The sequence below is a fragment of the Microcaecilia unicolor genome, chromosome 1, assembly GCF_901765095.1.
Source record: "Microcaecilia unicolor chromosome 1, aMicUni1.1, whole genome shotgun sequence".
Classification (NCBI taxonomy): Eukaryota; Metazoa; Chordata; class Amphibia; order Gymnophiona; family Siphonopidae; genus Microcaecilia; species Microcaecilia unicolor.
The window spans coordinates 425035808-425051922 of NC_044031.1; the positions used below are offsets into that span (position 1 = coordinate 425035808).

A 16115-nucleotide genomic window follows, 5' to 3' on the forward strand; every position below is an offset into this window, starting at 1 on the left:
GCTGTGTGCTGCCAGTCTCTGTCTCTGGGAACCCCTCCCCACCCTGCACCTCCAGTCTCTCTTAAACCCCTGCACCGCGTGCCAGCACTCTCTTCTGTGCCCCCCCCCCCCCCCCCAGACATAGACATACTTTTTATCACCAGTATTCCACTTTTTTGGTTCTTACTGTCCTCCATCAGCACATGTTTCAACAGGGATTGTGAATAAACAGTGATATGCTCTGGACTTCCAGAGTCTTTCAGGAGGGCTTTATTTACTTTTGAGAAAACAAAGACAGCCACACCAAGAGGAGCAAAATAGGGGAAACCCCACTGATAAACTGGAAAGCATATCTTGGGAGTTAAATTGTTTAAAAAAGGATTTATATACAATGCATTTAGTTAAACACAAAGGGAGAATTCTTTAACTGGGTGCCTCTTTTTAGGTGCCCTGATGCTGTGTGGTGAGAGTCTGTTCTACAGTATAGTGGCATCCGGGCTCCCAGATTTCATTATAGAATATTAGTGTAACCTGGTATCAGTGCACCTTACATTTATATGCCCTCAGTTGCATCCATAGACCTGGTGTAACTGCAGAAATATAAATACAGCAAGGACACCCGTAACTTTATTCTGTAAATTAATGTGTAAGTAGGAGCCTAACCTATGTCCTGTCCATGTGAACACCCCCTTGCAGTTACATGCTTGGCCCCTCGCTTTCCCTTATAGTATAGTGCTTAGTCGCTGTACTGCCATTTACACACGTAAGTGTATACTAAGTGCCAGTATTCTGTAAATTTAGGAGCGCAAGCAGCACATAAAGTTAAGAACCCTGTTATAGAATTGCCTTAACATGCTTACCTATTTAATACATCAGAAACAATTACATCTTCAGCTGAAAATGAACACCTCCAACCAAACTGCATCAAAAATTTGAGAAATAAAAATATTACCATTAATTTACAGTTAGGATTAAGAAATGTGCAAAGAAATAACACGATTTGTGCAAATTCTTACTCCCTTAAACTGGAGCAGCCACGGGTCCTCCAGAAGAGCTTTGCTATTAGTTACAGAAGCAATTTCAGGGTAATGACATACTGATGCATGGCTCTTGCAACGTATGAATTCTGAGTCTGATGTTCCTGCATTGCTGTATGTCACAGGGACATCCTGAGCCAACCTGGAAAGGAAAGGGGCAGAATTTTGTGAGGGAAAGACTGCTAGTTCTTCTCCTCCAGGGAAATAAAAGGAATGCAATGGCAGCTGCTACAGGGACCCTCAAGAGCTGCCAGTGGCCCCCATGCCTTGAATTGAAGGTCACTGATTTAAGTGGTAATACAGCCGAACAGTGAAGATAAACCTTTTTTTTTGTCTCTCTTTGTATTGCATCTTTGTCATTCAGTGCTACTTAAGGTTTTATTAGTCTTGTTTGTCCATCTTAATTTACAGTGTTCATTGAATAGCAGTACAACTTGTAGACAAGAATAGTTAGTTCATACAAAAATTGCACTTTTGCGGCAGTAGCCTATATTTCCACCAGAAGCCATTACTTATGATTTTTTTCTTTGAAGAAAATGTATATTCTTTCTTATCACTGTCACTATTTTGTGTGTGTGATAGATTATTAGGGGCATAATCGAAAGAGAAGGGCGCCCATCTTTCGACACAAATCGGGAGGTGGGCGTCCTTTTCTCAGGGTTGCCCAAATCAGCATAATCGAAAGTCGATTTTGGGCACCCTCAACTGCAGTCTGTCGCGGGGACGACCAAAGTTCACGGGGGCATGTCAGAGGCGTAGTGAAGGTGGGACTGGGGCGTGCTTAAGAGATGGGCGTCCTCGGCTGATAATGGAAAAAAGAAGGGCGTCCCTCATGAGCATTTGGTAGACTTGGTCCATTTATTTTCACGACCAAGCCTCAAAAAGGTGCCCAAACTGACCAGATGACCACCGGAGGGAATCGGAGATGACCTCCCCTTACTCCCCCAGTTGTCACCAACCCCCTCCCACCCTAAAAAACAAAATTAAATTTTTTTTTGCCAGCCTCTATGCCAGTCTCAAATGTCATACCCAGCACCCTGACAGCAGTATGCAGGTCCCTGGAGCAGTTTTAGTGGGTGTAGTGCACTTCAGCCAGGCGGACCCAGGACCATCCCCCCTACCTGTTACACTTGTGGTGAGCCCTCCAAAACCCACCTGAAACTCACTGTACCCACATGTAGGTGCCCCCCTTAACCCCTTAGGGCTATGGTAGTGGTGTACAGTTGTGGGGAGTGGGTTTTGGGGGGGGGGGGGCTCAGCACCCAAGGTAAGGGAGCTATGCACCTGGGAGCAATTTGTGAAGTCCACTGCAGTGCCCCCTAGGATGCCTGGTTGGTGTCCTGGCATGTGAGGAGGACCAGTGCACTACGAATGCTGGCTCCTCCCATGACCAAATGCCTTGGATTTGGTAGTTTTTGAGATGGGCATCCTCGGTTTCCATTATGGGTGAAATCCGGGGACGACCATCTCTAAGTTCACCCATCTCAACATTTAGGTCGACCATCTGTAAAGTCGACCTAAATGTTGAGATTTGGGCATCCTTGACCATATTATCGAAACAAAAGATGGACACCCATCTTGTTTCGATAATACGGGTTTCCCCGCCCCTTCGCGGCGCCGCCCTTAGAGATGGTTGTCCCCGTTCGATTATTTCCTTCATTATATACTACATAATATATTCCAAAGTACTTGCAGTAGTCAAACCAAAGAAAATACCCAAACAATTGAGTTTATTTTGTGACTATTGAAAATTAAAATGTTTAATATTATCTTTGAATGTGTTTGCATTGAGTGGCATTATCTCTGTCTTAGTAATATTTAGCTTGTATCCAACTACAGATGCATATTGATCTACAATGTCCAAAATACGTGGTATGGAATCCGGTGTTATATAAATCAAGATGTCATATGCATAAGCAGAAATTTGAGCGATTGCCTCACGACAGGGTACTCCTTTAATAGTGATATCATGTTTGATTGCCAGGAGAGGTTCCAGGGCAATATTGAATAACGGGGGGACAGGGGACAAACATGTCTCATGCCTCTGGTGGGAGAGAAAGAGTCAAATAATAGATTATGACCTTTGATTCTGGTGGTAGGAGCAGTATACAATGTTTTAACCATATGTATAAACGTTGGATGAAAGCCAAACCATTGTTGAGCGTGGAATACATAAGACCATTCTACAAGGTCAAATGCTTTTTGTCTCTGATCTCCTTAGAAACTCTGGGAGGTGCCATTTGTTTCAGGAAAACTTAATTAGAAACTAGTATGACCATGATGTGTGTTATTTCAATACTGCTATCCCGGAATTCTGGGATGTCAACCCCTTTGTAGAATACCAAGTCTAGTTTGTGACCCTTTACATGAGAATTGATCACCTGTGTGAATCTAGAGCTGTCATTTTGTCCAGGAAGGCAGATGTGTTGGTATTTGGAGTTTCGATGTGTAGAAACTCGCTCCCTTCAACTGCTCGCCCTAACCAAAACCTGGATCTCCCCGGAAGACTCGGCCTTAACCTCCATGGCAGAGGGCCGCGACTATCTCTTCTCCCACACTCCCCGCCCAGTTGGCTGCGGTGGAGGCGTTGGGCTATTACTCTCGCCCTCCTGTAGTTTCCAACCCCTCCCCCTACCGCAGTCTCACTGCTTCTCATCCTTCGAAGCCCACTCCATCCGGCTATTCTACCCGCTGCCACTCAGAGTCGCAGTCATCTACCGCCCCCCCCTGAAAAATCCTTCTCTTCCTTCCTCACCGACTTTGATGCGTGGCTCTCTGTCTTTCTTGAACCCTCATCACCGTTCCTCATTCTCGGAGACTTCAACATTCATGTTGATGACCCATCCGACTCTAACGCTTCTAAGTTCCTCACCCTAACATCCTCCTTCAACCTCCAGCTGTGCTCCACCACCCCCACTCACCGTGATGGCCATTGTCTTGACCTAGTCCTCTCCTCCTCCGGCTCACCCTCCAATTTCCACGCTTCTGCTCTCCCTCTCTCCGATCATCACCTGATCACATTCACACTTCTTCACCCCTCCCACCCGCCCCGTCCAACTTTAACCACCACCTCCAGGAATCTCCAGGCTATTGACCCCCCCACTCTATCCTCTAGTATCTCTAATCTCCTCCCCTCCATCATGTCCTCTGAGACTGCAGACAAAGCGGTCTCCGCTTACAATGCCGCTCTCTCCTCTGCTTTGGACACCCTCGCTCCATCCACCTCCTGCCCCACAAAGCGTACTAGTCCCCAGCCTTGGCTGACCCCTTGCATCCGCTACCTTCGCTCCTGCACCCGATCCGCTGAACACCTCTGGAGGAAATCTCGTACCCATTCAGACTTCCTTCACTACAAATTCATGCTATCCTCCTTCCAGTCCTCCCTATTCCTTGCAAAACAGGACTACTACACCCAATTGACCAATTCTCTCAGCTCCAACCCTCGTCGTCTCTTCACCACCCTTAACTCCGTCCTCAAAGTGCCCCCCGCTCCCACTCCCCCTTCACTCTCTCCTCAATCACTGGCTGACTACTTCCGCGACAAGGTACAAAAGATCAACCTTGAGTTCACTACCAAGCCACCTCCTCCTCAGCCTGTAGCCCTATCCAACAACCAACCAACCATGGCCTCTTTCTCCTCCTTTCCTGAGATCACCGAGGATGAAACCTCCCGCCTTCTTTCCTCCTCGAAATGCACCACCTGTTCCTCCGATCCCATCCCCACCAACCTACTTAACACCATCTCCAATACTATCACCCCCTCCATCTGTCGCATCATTAACCTTTCTCTCTCCACTGCAACTGTCCCTGACACCTTCAAGCACGCAGTAGTCACACTTCTCCTAAAAAACCATCACTTGACCCTACCTGCCCCTCCAACTACCGCCCCATCTCTCTCCTCCCCTTCCTCTCCAAAATACTTGAACGCGCTGTTCACAGTCGCTGCCTTGATTTTCTCTCCTCTCATGCCATCCTAGATCCACTTCAATCCGGCTTTCGCCCTCTACACTCGACAGAAACAGCACTCTCTAAAGTCTGCAACGACCTGCTCCTCGCCAAATCCAGAGGCCACTATTCCATCCTCATCCTGCTCGATCTATCCGCTGCGTTTGACACTGTCAATCATGATTTACTTCTTACCACATTGTCCTCTTTTGGGTTCCAAGGCTCTGTCCTCTCCTGGTTCTCCTCTTATCTCTCCCACCGCACCTTCAGAGTACACTCTCATGGATCTTCCTCCACCCCCATCCCACTATCTGTTGGAGTTCCCCAGGGATCTGTCCTTGGACCCCTTCTCTTCTCAATCTACACCTCCTCCCTAGGCTCACTGATCTCATCTCATGGTTTTCAGTATCATCTTTATGCTGACGACACCCAGCTATATCTCTCCACACCAGACATCACCGCGGAGACCCAGGCCAAGGTATCGGCCTGCTTATCCGACATTGCTGCCTGGATGTCCAACCGCCACCTGAAGCTCCTCATCTTTCCACCTAAACCCACCTCTCCTCTTCCTCCACTCTTCATCTCAGTTGATAACACCCTCATCCTCCCCGTCCCATGTGCCCGCAACCTCGGAGTCATCTTCAACTCCTCCCTCTCCTTCTCTGCGCATATCCAACAGACTGCCAAGACCTGTCGCTTCTTCCTCTTCAACATCAGCAAAATTCGCCCTTTCCTATCTGAGCACACCACACGAACTCTCATCCACGCTCTCATTACCTCTCGCCTTGACTACTGCAACCTACTCCTCACCGGTCTCCCACTTAGCCATCTATCCCCCCTTCAATCCATTCAGAACGCTGCCGCACGTCTTATATTCCGCCAGAACCGATATACTCACACCACCCCTCTCCTCAAGTCACTTCACTGGCTTCCGATCAGATACCGCAATTCAAACTTCTCCTCCTTACCTACAAATGCACCCGGTCTGCGGCTCCTCACTACCTCTCTACCCTCATCTCCCCCTATGTCCCCGCCCGTAACCTCCGCTCACAGGACAAATCCCTCCTTTCAGTTCCCTTCTCCACCACTGCCAACTCCAGGCTCCGCTCATTCTGCCTTGCCTCACCCTTTGCCTGGAACAATCTTCCTCAACCCCTACGCCAAGCTCCCTCCCTACCCATTTTCAAATCTCTGCTTAAAACTCACCTCTTCAATGCTGCGTTCGGCACCTAACCTTTCGTGAAATATAGTATTCCCTATCAGACGGACTCCACGTTTGTCTTTAGATTGTACACCTGTCTTTTAGATTGTAAGCTCCTTGAGCAGGGACTGTCCTTCCATGTTAAATTGTACAGCGCTGCGTAACCCTAGTAGTGCTTTAGAAATGTTAAGTAGTAGTAGTAGATTGAAATCTCTCATGATCTGAATCCTAGGGTAATTCAGGATCACTTGAGTAATCTGTTCCAGGAGTTCTTACACAGGTAATATGTTGTTGTGAGTTGCTCGGTATACCATGAGCAGCCAGATTGGTTTGTCCTCTTCAAGCTGGATTAAAAGAGATTCAGATTCATTTATTTTTATTACATTTGTACCCCGCGCTTTCCCACTCATGGCAGGCTCAATGCGGCTTACATATTATATACAGGTACTTATTTGTACCTGGGGCAATGGAGGGTTAAGTGACTTGCCCAGAGTCACAAGGAGCTGCCTGTGCCTGAAGTGGGAATCGAACTCAGTTCCCCAGGACCAGAGTCCACCACCCTAACCACTAGAGAATGGTGATTTTGCACAGTTTGATTGTATCTCGAATCAGGACTGCTACCCCTCCACCCCATTTTCCTGGTCTTCGTTGATGTTGGATGTTGAAACCTGTTGGACATAGTTCAGCCAGTGGTAAAATCCCATTTTCATCTAGCCAGGTTTCACTTATTCCTAAAATGTCAAGATGCTGTTCGTGGATGACATCATGGATCACTGAATATTTCTGTATTACTGTATGTACTTGATTTTTTTTTTTTTTTGCAGGGGGGGTGGACAAAAATTCCAGGTTTATATTCAGGTCTTGCTTTGTTTTCAACAAGGGCAAAATTTCTAGTCTCCCCCTCCCCCCCCCACCATGGTGACATTGGCATTTCTTTCCTTACCTCCCTCTTGTCAGTCTGCTAACACCGTCACAAACATTATCGTGCTTACCAGTACGAGTCTTCGAGCATCTGCACATACCTAAGGTCAGCCAGCTCCCATCCCCTCTAAAACCTCTGAAGTTTGAGCAGAAATGTGGGAGCCAGCAGAACTTGAGCATGCACGGATGCTGAAGGCCCCGCACTGACCAAGCATGATGATGTTTTTATTGGCATCAGCAGATCCAGAAGAGGGAGGTTAAGGGAGAAATGATGGCCACCATGGAGGGGGAGGTGGGGGTGGGGGGGGGGGGAAAGGAAAGAAATGTGGAACACCATGGGAGATTCAGATGCGGGGAGAAATTCAGGGCACCACAAGGGAGAGGTGAAGGAGAGAAGTGCCGGAATACAAGTCCTCAGTTTTATATTTGGATGAGTTTATATTCGAGTATAAATGTTATATGGGTTTTTCTGTGATAATAGAATTGAAGGAGCCTAGAGTCACTGCTTAGTACTTTGAAACACATATTAGCGGAATAGTGGCCTAGTGTTTAGAGCACTGGTCTTGACATCTAGAGGTGCCAGGTTCAAATCCCACTGCTGCTCCTTGTGATCTTGGTCAAGTCACTTAACCCTCCATCACCTCAGGTACAGACTTAGATTATGAGCCCTCCAGGGACAGAGAAATACCCAGTGCACCTGAATGTAACTCACCTTGAGCTACTATTGAAAAAGGTGTGAGCAAAATCCAAATAAATTAATTAATTAACAAGGAAATGGGAGGATAGATTGTATGCCAGGAGAGAGGGGTGGGAGTGGGGTGTCTCAGTTGAGGAGATGAAAAAATGTTCTAAAAATTATACAGCAAGTATGTGTGTGTGTTTTTTTGTATGTTTATTTTTGACATGCATTTTTGCACAGTAGTTACTCAATTTTCATACCACGCATTTTGATCCTGTTCTGGAATCCTGGTACCATGCTGAATCAGTCAATGGTCTGTTAAGCCCAACGTTTTGTCTCTGACAGTGGTTAGTATAGGTAACACATAACAGGCAGATCCCAAAATGGAAATCTATTTCTTATAGCTCATTTTCAGGGATAAGTCATAGGTTTCCCCAAACTATGCAGCTGATATTTGTTTTCCTCCAGAAACTTGTCCTAATTTCTTTTGATCCCTGCTATGCTAGTCACTTTAACCATATTCTTCAGCAATGAATTCCATAGCTTAATTGTATGCTATTTGAAAAAATACTTTCTGCTATTTTTCAATCTACTGATTTAGTTTCATAGTATGTGTCGTCTTGTTTTACTACTGTTTGTACACACAGTATTCAAGGTTTGGTTGCCCCTGGGACCTTTACATAAGTATAACTTATTCTCAATTTTTTTCTGTCCATTTTTGAATAATCCCTAATGAAACTATTCACGAATGCCTCTGTTTTAATAAACACTCCCACTGTTCCTAAGCCGTTCACTGCAGCAATGGTCCAGAGGCCGGGAACCATAGAGCGTCTTCTGGATTCCTGAATCATGTGATCTAAAGCTGCCTGCCAGGTCTTATTGTTATTGATTGCCTTGATTCCTTCTGGTCAACTTATGTTGCAGAAGACTCAATCTAGTAAACGAGTAAGGGACTTCTGTGTGGCAGTGCACAGCTCTAACACAGAGCCAGCAGGCCAACCTGAGATTATATCTCAAAGGACTGCTATATGACAACCTGGTCATTAAAGTGCACTCCCTGCATCCATGAACCTGTCAGAGGAGGCATAAAAGTGCACCAGAATTGGCATAGTCATTGTTTTTGAGTGCTTTTAATACATAGGCCTCCTAGAGTAGGGGTGAGCAACCTCATTCTTCGAGGGCCACAACCCAGTTGGGTTTTCAGGATTTCCCCAGTGAATATGCATGAGATCTATTTGCATGCAACTACCTCTATTGTATACAAATAGATGTCATTCATATTCATTTGTTAAATCCTGAAAAAATGATGAGGTTGTGGCCCTTGAAAGAACCTAGGTTGCCACCCCTGTCCTAGAGATTGTTCTGACTTGGAAATATCTTTTATGAGAGATAATGGCGGTCTGTAATTGTCAGTAAGGCATACTTGTAAAGAATTAATAAAACTCTAAGGCCCAGTTGGAATATGTATTTTGTTTTATAGTAGCAGCATATCCATGTGCTACAGAGTAGGTACAGTAGATGTGCATTTGGTATATGTGTTTAGTTATGATAGTTAACCCCTAGAAGTCTTTGAATTTATTGGTGGGATGAGGGGTTTAATGACATTTTGATTGCCTTTAATAAAGCTTATGAGTCATGAATATGTTTTTCAGGAACAGTAATAGGTGTCGTCATTTACACTGGAAAAGAAACTCGAAGCGTTATGAATACATCTAACCCAAAAAACAAGGTTTGTTCATTTCACAATTATGCCAAACATTATTTTGTTTGTAAGTTGTACATATTTATTAATAAAATGCACAGATTTGTTTGCAGAGATTCTTTTAAAACAAATTTTTGAAGATAGCTGAAGCTCAATTTTCATTTGACAGTTAATGTACTACTACTATTACTACTATTTAGCACTTATATAGCGCTTACAAAGCGTACGCAGCGCTGCACAAACATAGAAGAAAGACAGTCCCTGCTCAAAGAGCTTACAGTCTAATAGATAGTAGGGAATCCTGTTGGATTCATCATTACTGGTTAGTGGTTTGCTTATGGTTCCTAGGGACAACATCTTAAAAAGAAAAGGCAGGTGAAAAGTTTAAAAGAAATGTAAAAAGAAATGTGCTGTACTTGATTTAGTTTATAACAGGCATTCCTGCCTATTTTGAATTCTATTAAAACTTCAACCTTTTCTGCCCTGCATAGTGTTCTGACTCCAATCTGATGTGCAGCAAGTGCTTGTTTTCCACTAATGTAATTGCAAACCCAGGGGAAACCTAGCACCCAGATCTAAAAACAAATTTTAAAATTTTTTCTTGGTCCCAATAGTTTCATTTAACTTGTGCTCAGCCTTACCACTATGCAAATTTCTTATGGAATCCATAAGAGATCTTTATAGTCTATGAAAGACTGTGAGAAGGAAAGTAATAATCTGTTTATTAACCATGCTGTGTGCCTTCACTCTTTTTGTCAGAACCAATGAATTGTTACTTCAGCAATATAACTGAATACGTAAAAGGAAATTTGCATTTGCAACTATTATGGGTAATTGAAATTCAAAGTCATTGTGAAGGTAGTTTTTTTTTTTTTGCTGTTTTTTTATTCGTTGTTGTTGCATTATTTCATGAGTATACAGGAATTTTGTAATGAGGTTTACAATGGGAAAATAAATATTTGTGTTGGTGCCCTGCGTATTAACCTCACTGAAATTTGAGACAACCACAGACATCTAATACCTGTTACTAGTAATGTTTCACTATTTCACATTCTATGACCTTTTCACATGTGTATGTACTGCTAGTTTAAGCTGTTATTGGCTTGGCTTTACCAGAGTTTGACACGAAAGAATATCTTTTGTTTTCTAACTGCAGTTAGCCACAGGTGCATCGGCTCAACAAATGGACTTTTAAAAGACCACTTAGATGATTTTTATACTGATGATTCCTTCTAGTGATTTCCTATCGTTGTAATTAAACACAGTTCCTGGATGCATTGACAATTCCTTACCCCTGAGGCATGCACTCCGTGCCGAAACACGATGTCATGTCGGGTATTTCATATCATTGCAAATAGTGGTTTTATCATTCACAGTCAGCCTATGTTACCTGGTTCTTCTCAAACCATCTCCACCTTCCCGCTGTTGTTTGTTTCGCAACATTCTACATGGGATCCTTCTCGGTTCTTCTCTCCGAATTAGAATGGATGTCATTGGTATAGGTCAGAGTTTTTTGATTGGTTAGTTTTAGTCAGCTGATTTTTGAGTGTTTGTATAAGAGGGATAGGACTTTTTTTTTAAATTTAGAACCAATGACAATTTGGTACATAAAGCTTCGATAGCAATGATTTTATGAGCTACCGGAGTGATAGTGCTGAGGTTCTTGAAATTGGTTTCTAAGGTGTTCATTATTATTGTAGTAGAGTTCTGCCTATTGGATGATATTATGTGCTCTACTTTTATTATTTGATACTTTTTGAGCCTATTTGACTGTGAAGTATATAAAAAGCACATGAGTTTTCCTGTAATTTCTTTTCTCCGAGGACAAGCAGGCTGCTTGTTCTCACATATGGGTGACGTCCGACGGCAGCCCCAGGATCGAAAATCTTCCTAGCAACACAGCTTGTTAGAGCCCTCGCACGCACGTGTGTGCACCGCGCATGCGCGACCGTCTTCCCGCCCGTAGCGCGAACGTGCCTTAGTCTCTTTTTTTTTCTGCGGCTCAGTGTGGCTGTTTTTCGGCTGTTCTGCACCACAGAGAGAGCCCTCACAGCGTTTTCGTGCTTTTCACCACTTTTCGGTTGTTTTCTGAGCGAGTTGCTCGTGTTTCTTCATTTTTTTCAAAAAAGAAAAAGTTAACTGTTTCCTTTAATTCTTAGTTTATTCCCATAAGTTTCCTTTCGTTGTTGCGAGCGGCCATTTTGGCCGCTCGTACGGGTTTTTCCTTTTTTTTGTGCCCTTCTTTTGGCACCATCGCAGATTTTGACTTCGCCACCGCGATTTTTCCATCCATGACCTCGAAGATCGCCAGCGGCTTCAAGAAGTGCACGCGGTGCAGCCGGGCAATCTCAGCCACTGATCCACACGCTTCGTGTATTCAGTGTCTTGGGGCTGGTCATTGCCCCGACGCTTGTACTCTGTGTCTTCGCTTAAAAAAGCGGACACAAGCGTCGAGATTGGCTTAGTGGGAGCGCCTGTTCCAAGCCATGCCCGGTCCGTCAACGTCGGTAGCAGTACCGAGATCGTCGGAGACGGTATCGATGTCGGCACCGGAGGGTGCATCGACGTCCAGAGTGCAGGTAATGACTGTCCAGAGAACTTCTCATGCTGGCAGCAGTGAGCCATCGAGTGGGTCTCCACCTGCCTCGAGGACTCCTGCGGTACAGGCCCCATGGGACCGAACTCCTTCGAACCAGGCCCGAGGAGGCGTGTGGATTCCACGTCCTCGTCGGTACCGGGAGGTACCGGTGACGTGCTTCGTGCGAAGGCAAAGAAGCATCGTCATCAGTCACATTCCCGTCACGGTACCAAGAGCTCCAGGACGCCAAAGGATTCGGCACACGTGAAGCGTCGACGCCGGGAGGACCGATCACCCTCCATACAGGAGATGTCGATGCGCTCTTCTCCGGACAGCCTGGAACCGCCTCTGCGCCCCAGGCAGATTCTGACATTGTCGCCTGTACTGACCCCACAGCCTTGCTCGACAGACACTTTAGACGAGCGCCTCCGAGCCATCCTACCAGGGATTCTGGAAGGGCTGCTGCAACCATCTGTTCTGGTACCGGTGGTGCTTGCGCCGTCGGTACCGTTGAGAGATGCGGCGGTTGGTTCCCCGCCTGTGGTGCGGACTGCGACGCCGGTACTGCTTGTGGCATCGGCCTCGGCTGCCATCCAAGTTGACTCGCCAGCGGCGAGGGAGTCTTCTTCTCGGCATTGCCATTGAGGACATGGTTCCTCGGCGCCGAGACGGGCCCAGCTTTGGACGGAAGTCAGAGAACTCGTGTCTGATACCGAAGGGGAGGCCTCGTGGGAAGCAGAGGAAGAGCCAAGATATTTCTCTGATGAGGAGTCTTGTGGTCTTCCTTTTGATCCTACTCCTTTGCCAGAGAGAAAGCTTTCTCCCCCTGAGAGTCTGTCTTTCTCTTCTTTTGTCCAGGAAATGTCTACAGCCATTCCCTTCCCTGTGGTTACTGAGGATGAGCCCAGGGCCGAGATGTTCGAGGTCCTGGACTATCCTTCGCCACCTAACGAATCGTCCACTGTTCCTCTGCATAATGTCCTGAAACAGACATTGCTGACGAACTGGGCGAAGCCATTAACTAATCCCTCCATCCCCAAAAAGATTGAGTCCCAGTATCGGATCCACGGGGACGCAGAGTTGATGAAGACCCAGTTGCCTCATGACTCTGGCGTTGTGGATTCTGCTCTCAAGAGAGCCAAGAGTTCTCAGGATTACGCCTCGGCGCCCCCGGGGCGGGAGTCTAGAACTCTGGACTCTTTTGGGAGGAAGGCCTATCATTCTGCTATTCTCTTGTCCAAGATTCAGTCGCACCAGCTCTACATGAGCATCCACTTGCGGAACAATGTGCGGTAGCTGGCGGACTTGGTCCATAAGCTCCCGTCGGAGCAGGCCAAGCCTTTTCAGGAGGTGGTCAGGCAGCTGAAGGCATGTCGAAAATTCCTGTCCAGGGGTGCTTACGACACTTTTGATGTTGCGTCCAGGGCCGCTGCTCAAGGGATAGTGATGCTCAGACTCTCATGGCTGCGTGCCTCTGACCTGGAAAATAGAGTCCAGCAGCGGATTGCGGATGCTCCTTGCCGGGGGTGGGGGGGAATAATATTTTTGGTGAGAAGGTCGAACAGGTGGTTGAGCAGCTCCACCAGCGGGACACCGCCTTCGACAAACTCTCCCACCGGACGCCTTCAGCATCTACCTCATCAGGTAGACGTTTTTATGGGGGAAGGAGGAATGCTCCCTATGCTTCTAATAGGCGTAGATACAATCCACCTTCCCGACAGCCTGCTCAAGCTAAGACCCAGCGCGCTCGTTCATGTCAACAGCGTGCACCTCAATAGGCCCCTGCAGCTCCCCAGCAAAAGCAAGGGACGGGCTTTTGACTGGCTCCAGGCGAGCATAGCCGCTATAAAAGTGTCCATGCCGGACGATCTACCAGTCGGGGGGAGGTTAAAGTTTTTTTCACCAATGGTGTGGCCTCTTGTAACCTCCGATTGGTGGGTTCTTCAAATAGTCTGGCTAGGATACTCCCTTAATTTGATATCCACACCTCCAAATTGCCCACCGGGAGCTCAGTCCTTCAGCTTCCAGCACAGGCAGGTACTTGCAGAGGAACTCTCCGCCCTTCTCAGCGCCAATGCAGTCGAGCCCGTGCTACAGAGGCAGGTAGGGCTGGGATTCTATTCCATGTACTTTCTTGTGCAAAAGAAAACGGGGGGATGCGTCCCATCCTAGACCTAAGGGCCCTGAACAAATATCTGGTCTGAGAAAAGTTCAGGATGCTTTCCCTGGGCACTCTTCTTCCCATGATTCAGGAAAACGATTGGCTATGCTCTCTGGACTTAAAGGATGCTTATACTACCAGCTCACAGGCAGTATCTTCGATTCCGTCTGGGGACACGGCATTTTCAGTATTGTGTACTGCCCTTTGGTCTCGCCTCTGCGCCCAGAGTGTTTACAAAATGCCTGGCGGTTGTAGCGGCGTCACTGCGCAGTTTGGGAGTGCATGTGTTCCCCTATCTTGACGATTGGCTGGTGAAGAACACCTCACAGGCAGGAGCTCTACAGTCCATGCAGATGACTATTCAACTCCTGGAGCTACTAGGGTTTGTGATAAATTATCCAAAGTCCCACCTTCTTCCAGTTCAAAGACTAGAATTCATAGGAGCTCTGCTGGATTCCCAGACTGCTCATTCCTACCTCCCCGAGGCGAGGACAGACAACCTTCTGTCTCTTGTTTCCTGGGTCCGAGCGTCTCAGCAGATCACAGCTCGGCAGATGTTGAGATTGCTCGGCCACATGGCCTTCACAGTTCATGTGACTCCCATGTCCCGTCTTCACATGAGATCGGCTCAATGGACCCAGCTTCCCAGTGGTTTCAAGCTGCCGGGGATCTAGAGGACTTGATCCAGCTGTCCACGGGGTTTCTCAAATCCCTACATTGGTGAACAATTCAATCCAATTTGACCTTGAGACGTCCCTTTCAAATTCCTCAGCCACAAAAAGTGCTGACAACGGATGTGTGTCTCCTCGGGTGGGGAGCCCATGTCGATGGGCTTCACACTCAAAGACGTTGGTCCCTCCAGGAAACCGGTTTTCAGATCAATCTCCTGGAGTTGCGAGCGGTCTGGAACGCTCTAAAGGCTTTCAGAAATCGGCTGTCCAATCAAATTATTCAAATTCAGACAGACAATCAGGTTGCCATGTATTACATCAACAAACAGGGGGGCACCGGATCTCGCCCCCTGTGTCAGGAAGCCGTCCAGATGTGGTTTTGGGCTCGCCATCATGGCATGTTTCTCCAAGCCACGTATCTGGCAGGCATAAACAACAGTCTGGCCGACAGGTTGAGCAGGATAATGCAACCTCACGAGTGGTCTCTGAACTCGAGAGTGGGTATGTCAGATCTTCCAAGTGTGGGGCACCCCCTTGGTCGATCTCTTTGCTACTCAGACCAATCACAAGGTCCCTCAGTTCTGTTCCAGACTTCAGGCCCACGGCAGACTAGCATCAGATGCCTTTCTCCTTTATTGGGGGAAGGGCCTCCTGTATGCGCATCCTCCCATACCCTTGGTAGGGAAGACTTTGCTGAAACTCAAGCAGGATCGCGGGACCATGATTCTGATCACTCCCTTTTGGCCATGTCAGGTCTGGTTCCCTCTTCTTCTGGAGTTGTCCTCTGAAGAACCGTGGAGATTGTTTTCCAACCCTCATTACTCAGAACGAGGGGGCGCTTCTGCATCCCAACCTACTGTCCCTGGCTCTCACGGCCTGGATGTTGAGAGCGTAGACTTTGCCTCCTTGGGTCTGTCGGAGGGTGTCTCCCGAGTCCTGCTTGCTTCCAGGAAAGATTCCACTAAAAAGAGTTACTCTTTTAAATGGAGGAGGTTTGTCGTCTGGTGTGACAGCAAGGCCCTAGATCCTCGCTCTTGTCCTACACAGACCCTGCTTGGATACCTTCTGCACTTGTCAGAGTCTGGTCTTAAGACCAACTCCGTAAGAGTTCATCTTAGTGCAATTAGTGCTTTCCATTATCGTGTAGAGGGTAAGCCTATCTCTGGACAGCCTTTAGTTGTTCGCTTCATGAGAGGTTTGCTTTTGTCAAAGCCCCCTGCCAAACCTCCGCCAGTGTCATG

The 16115-nt window shown here is 46.9% G+C and overlaps 1 protein-coding gene across 1 annotated transcript in view; it reads left to right on the plus strand.

Moving 5' to 3' along the window:
- ATP9B (ATPase phospholipid transporting 9B (putative)) overlaps positions 1-16115 on the plus strand; it is a 706895-nt gene that overhangs the window by 291287 nt on the left and 399493 nt on the right. The window contains 1 exon segment of the mRNA XM_030211876.1: positions 9415-9491. Coding sequence (XP_030067736.1) covers positions 9415-9491 — 77 coding nt within the window.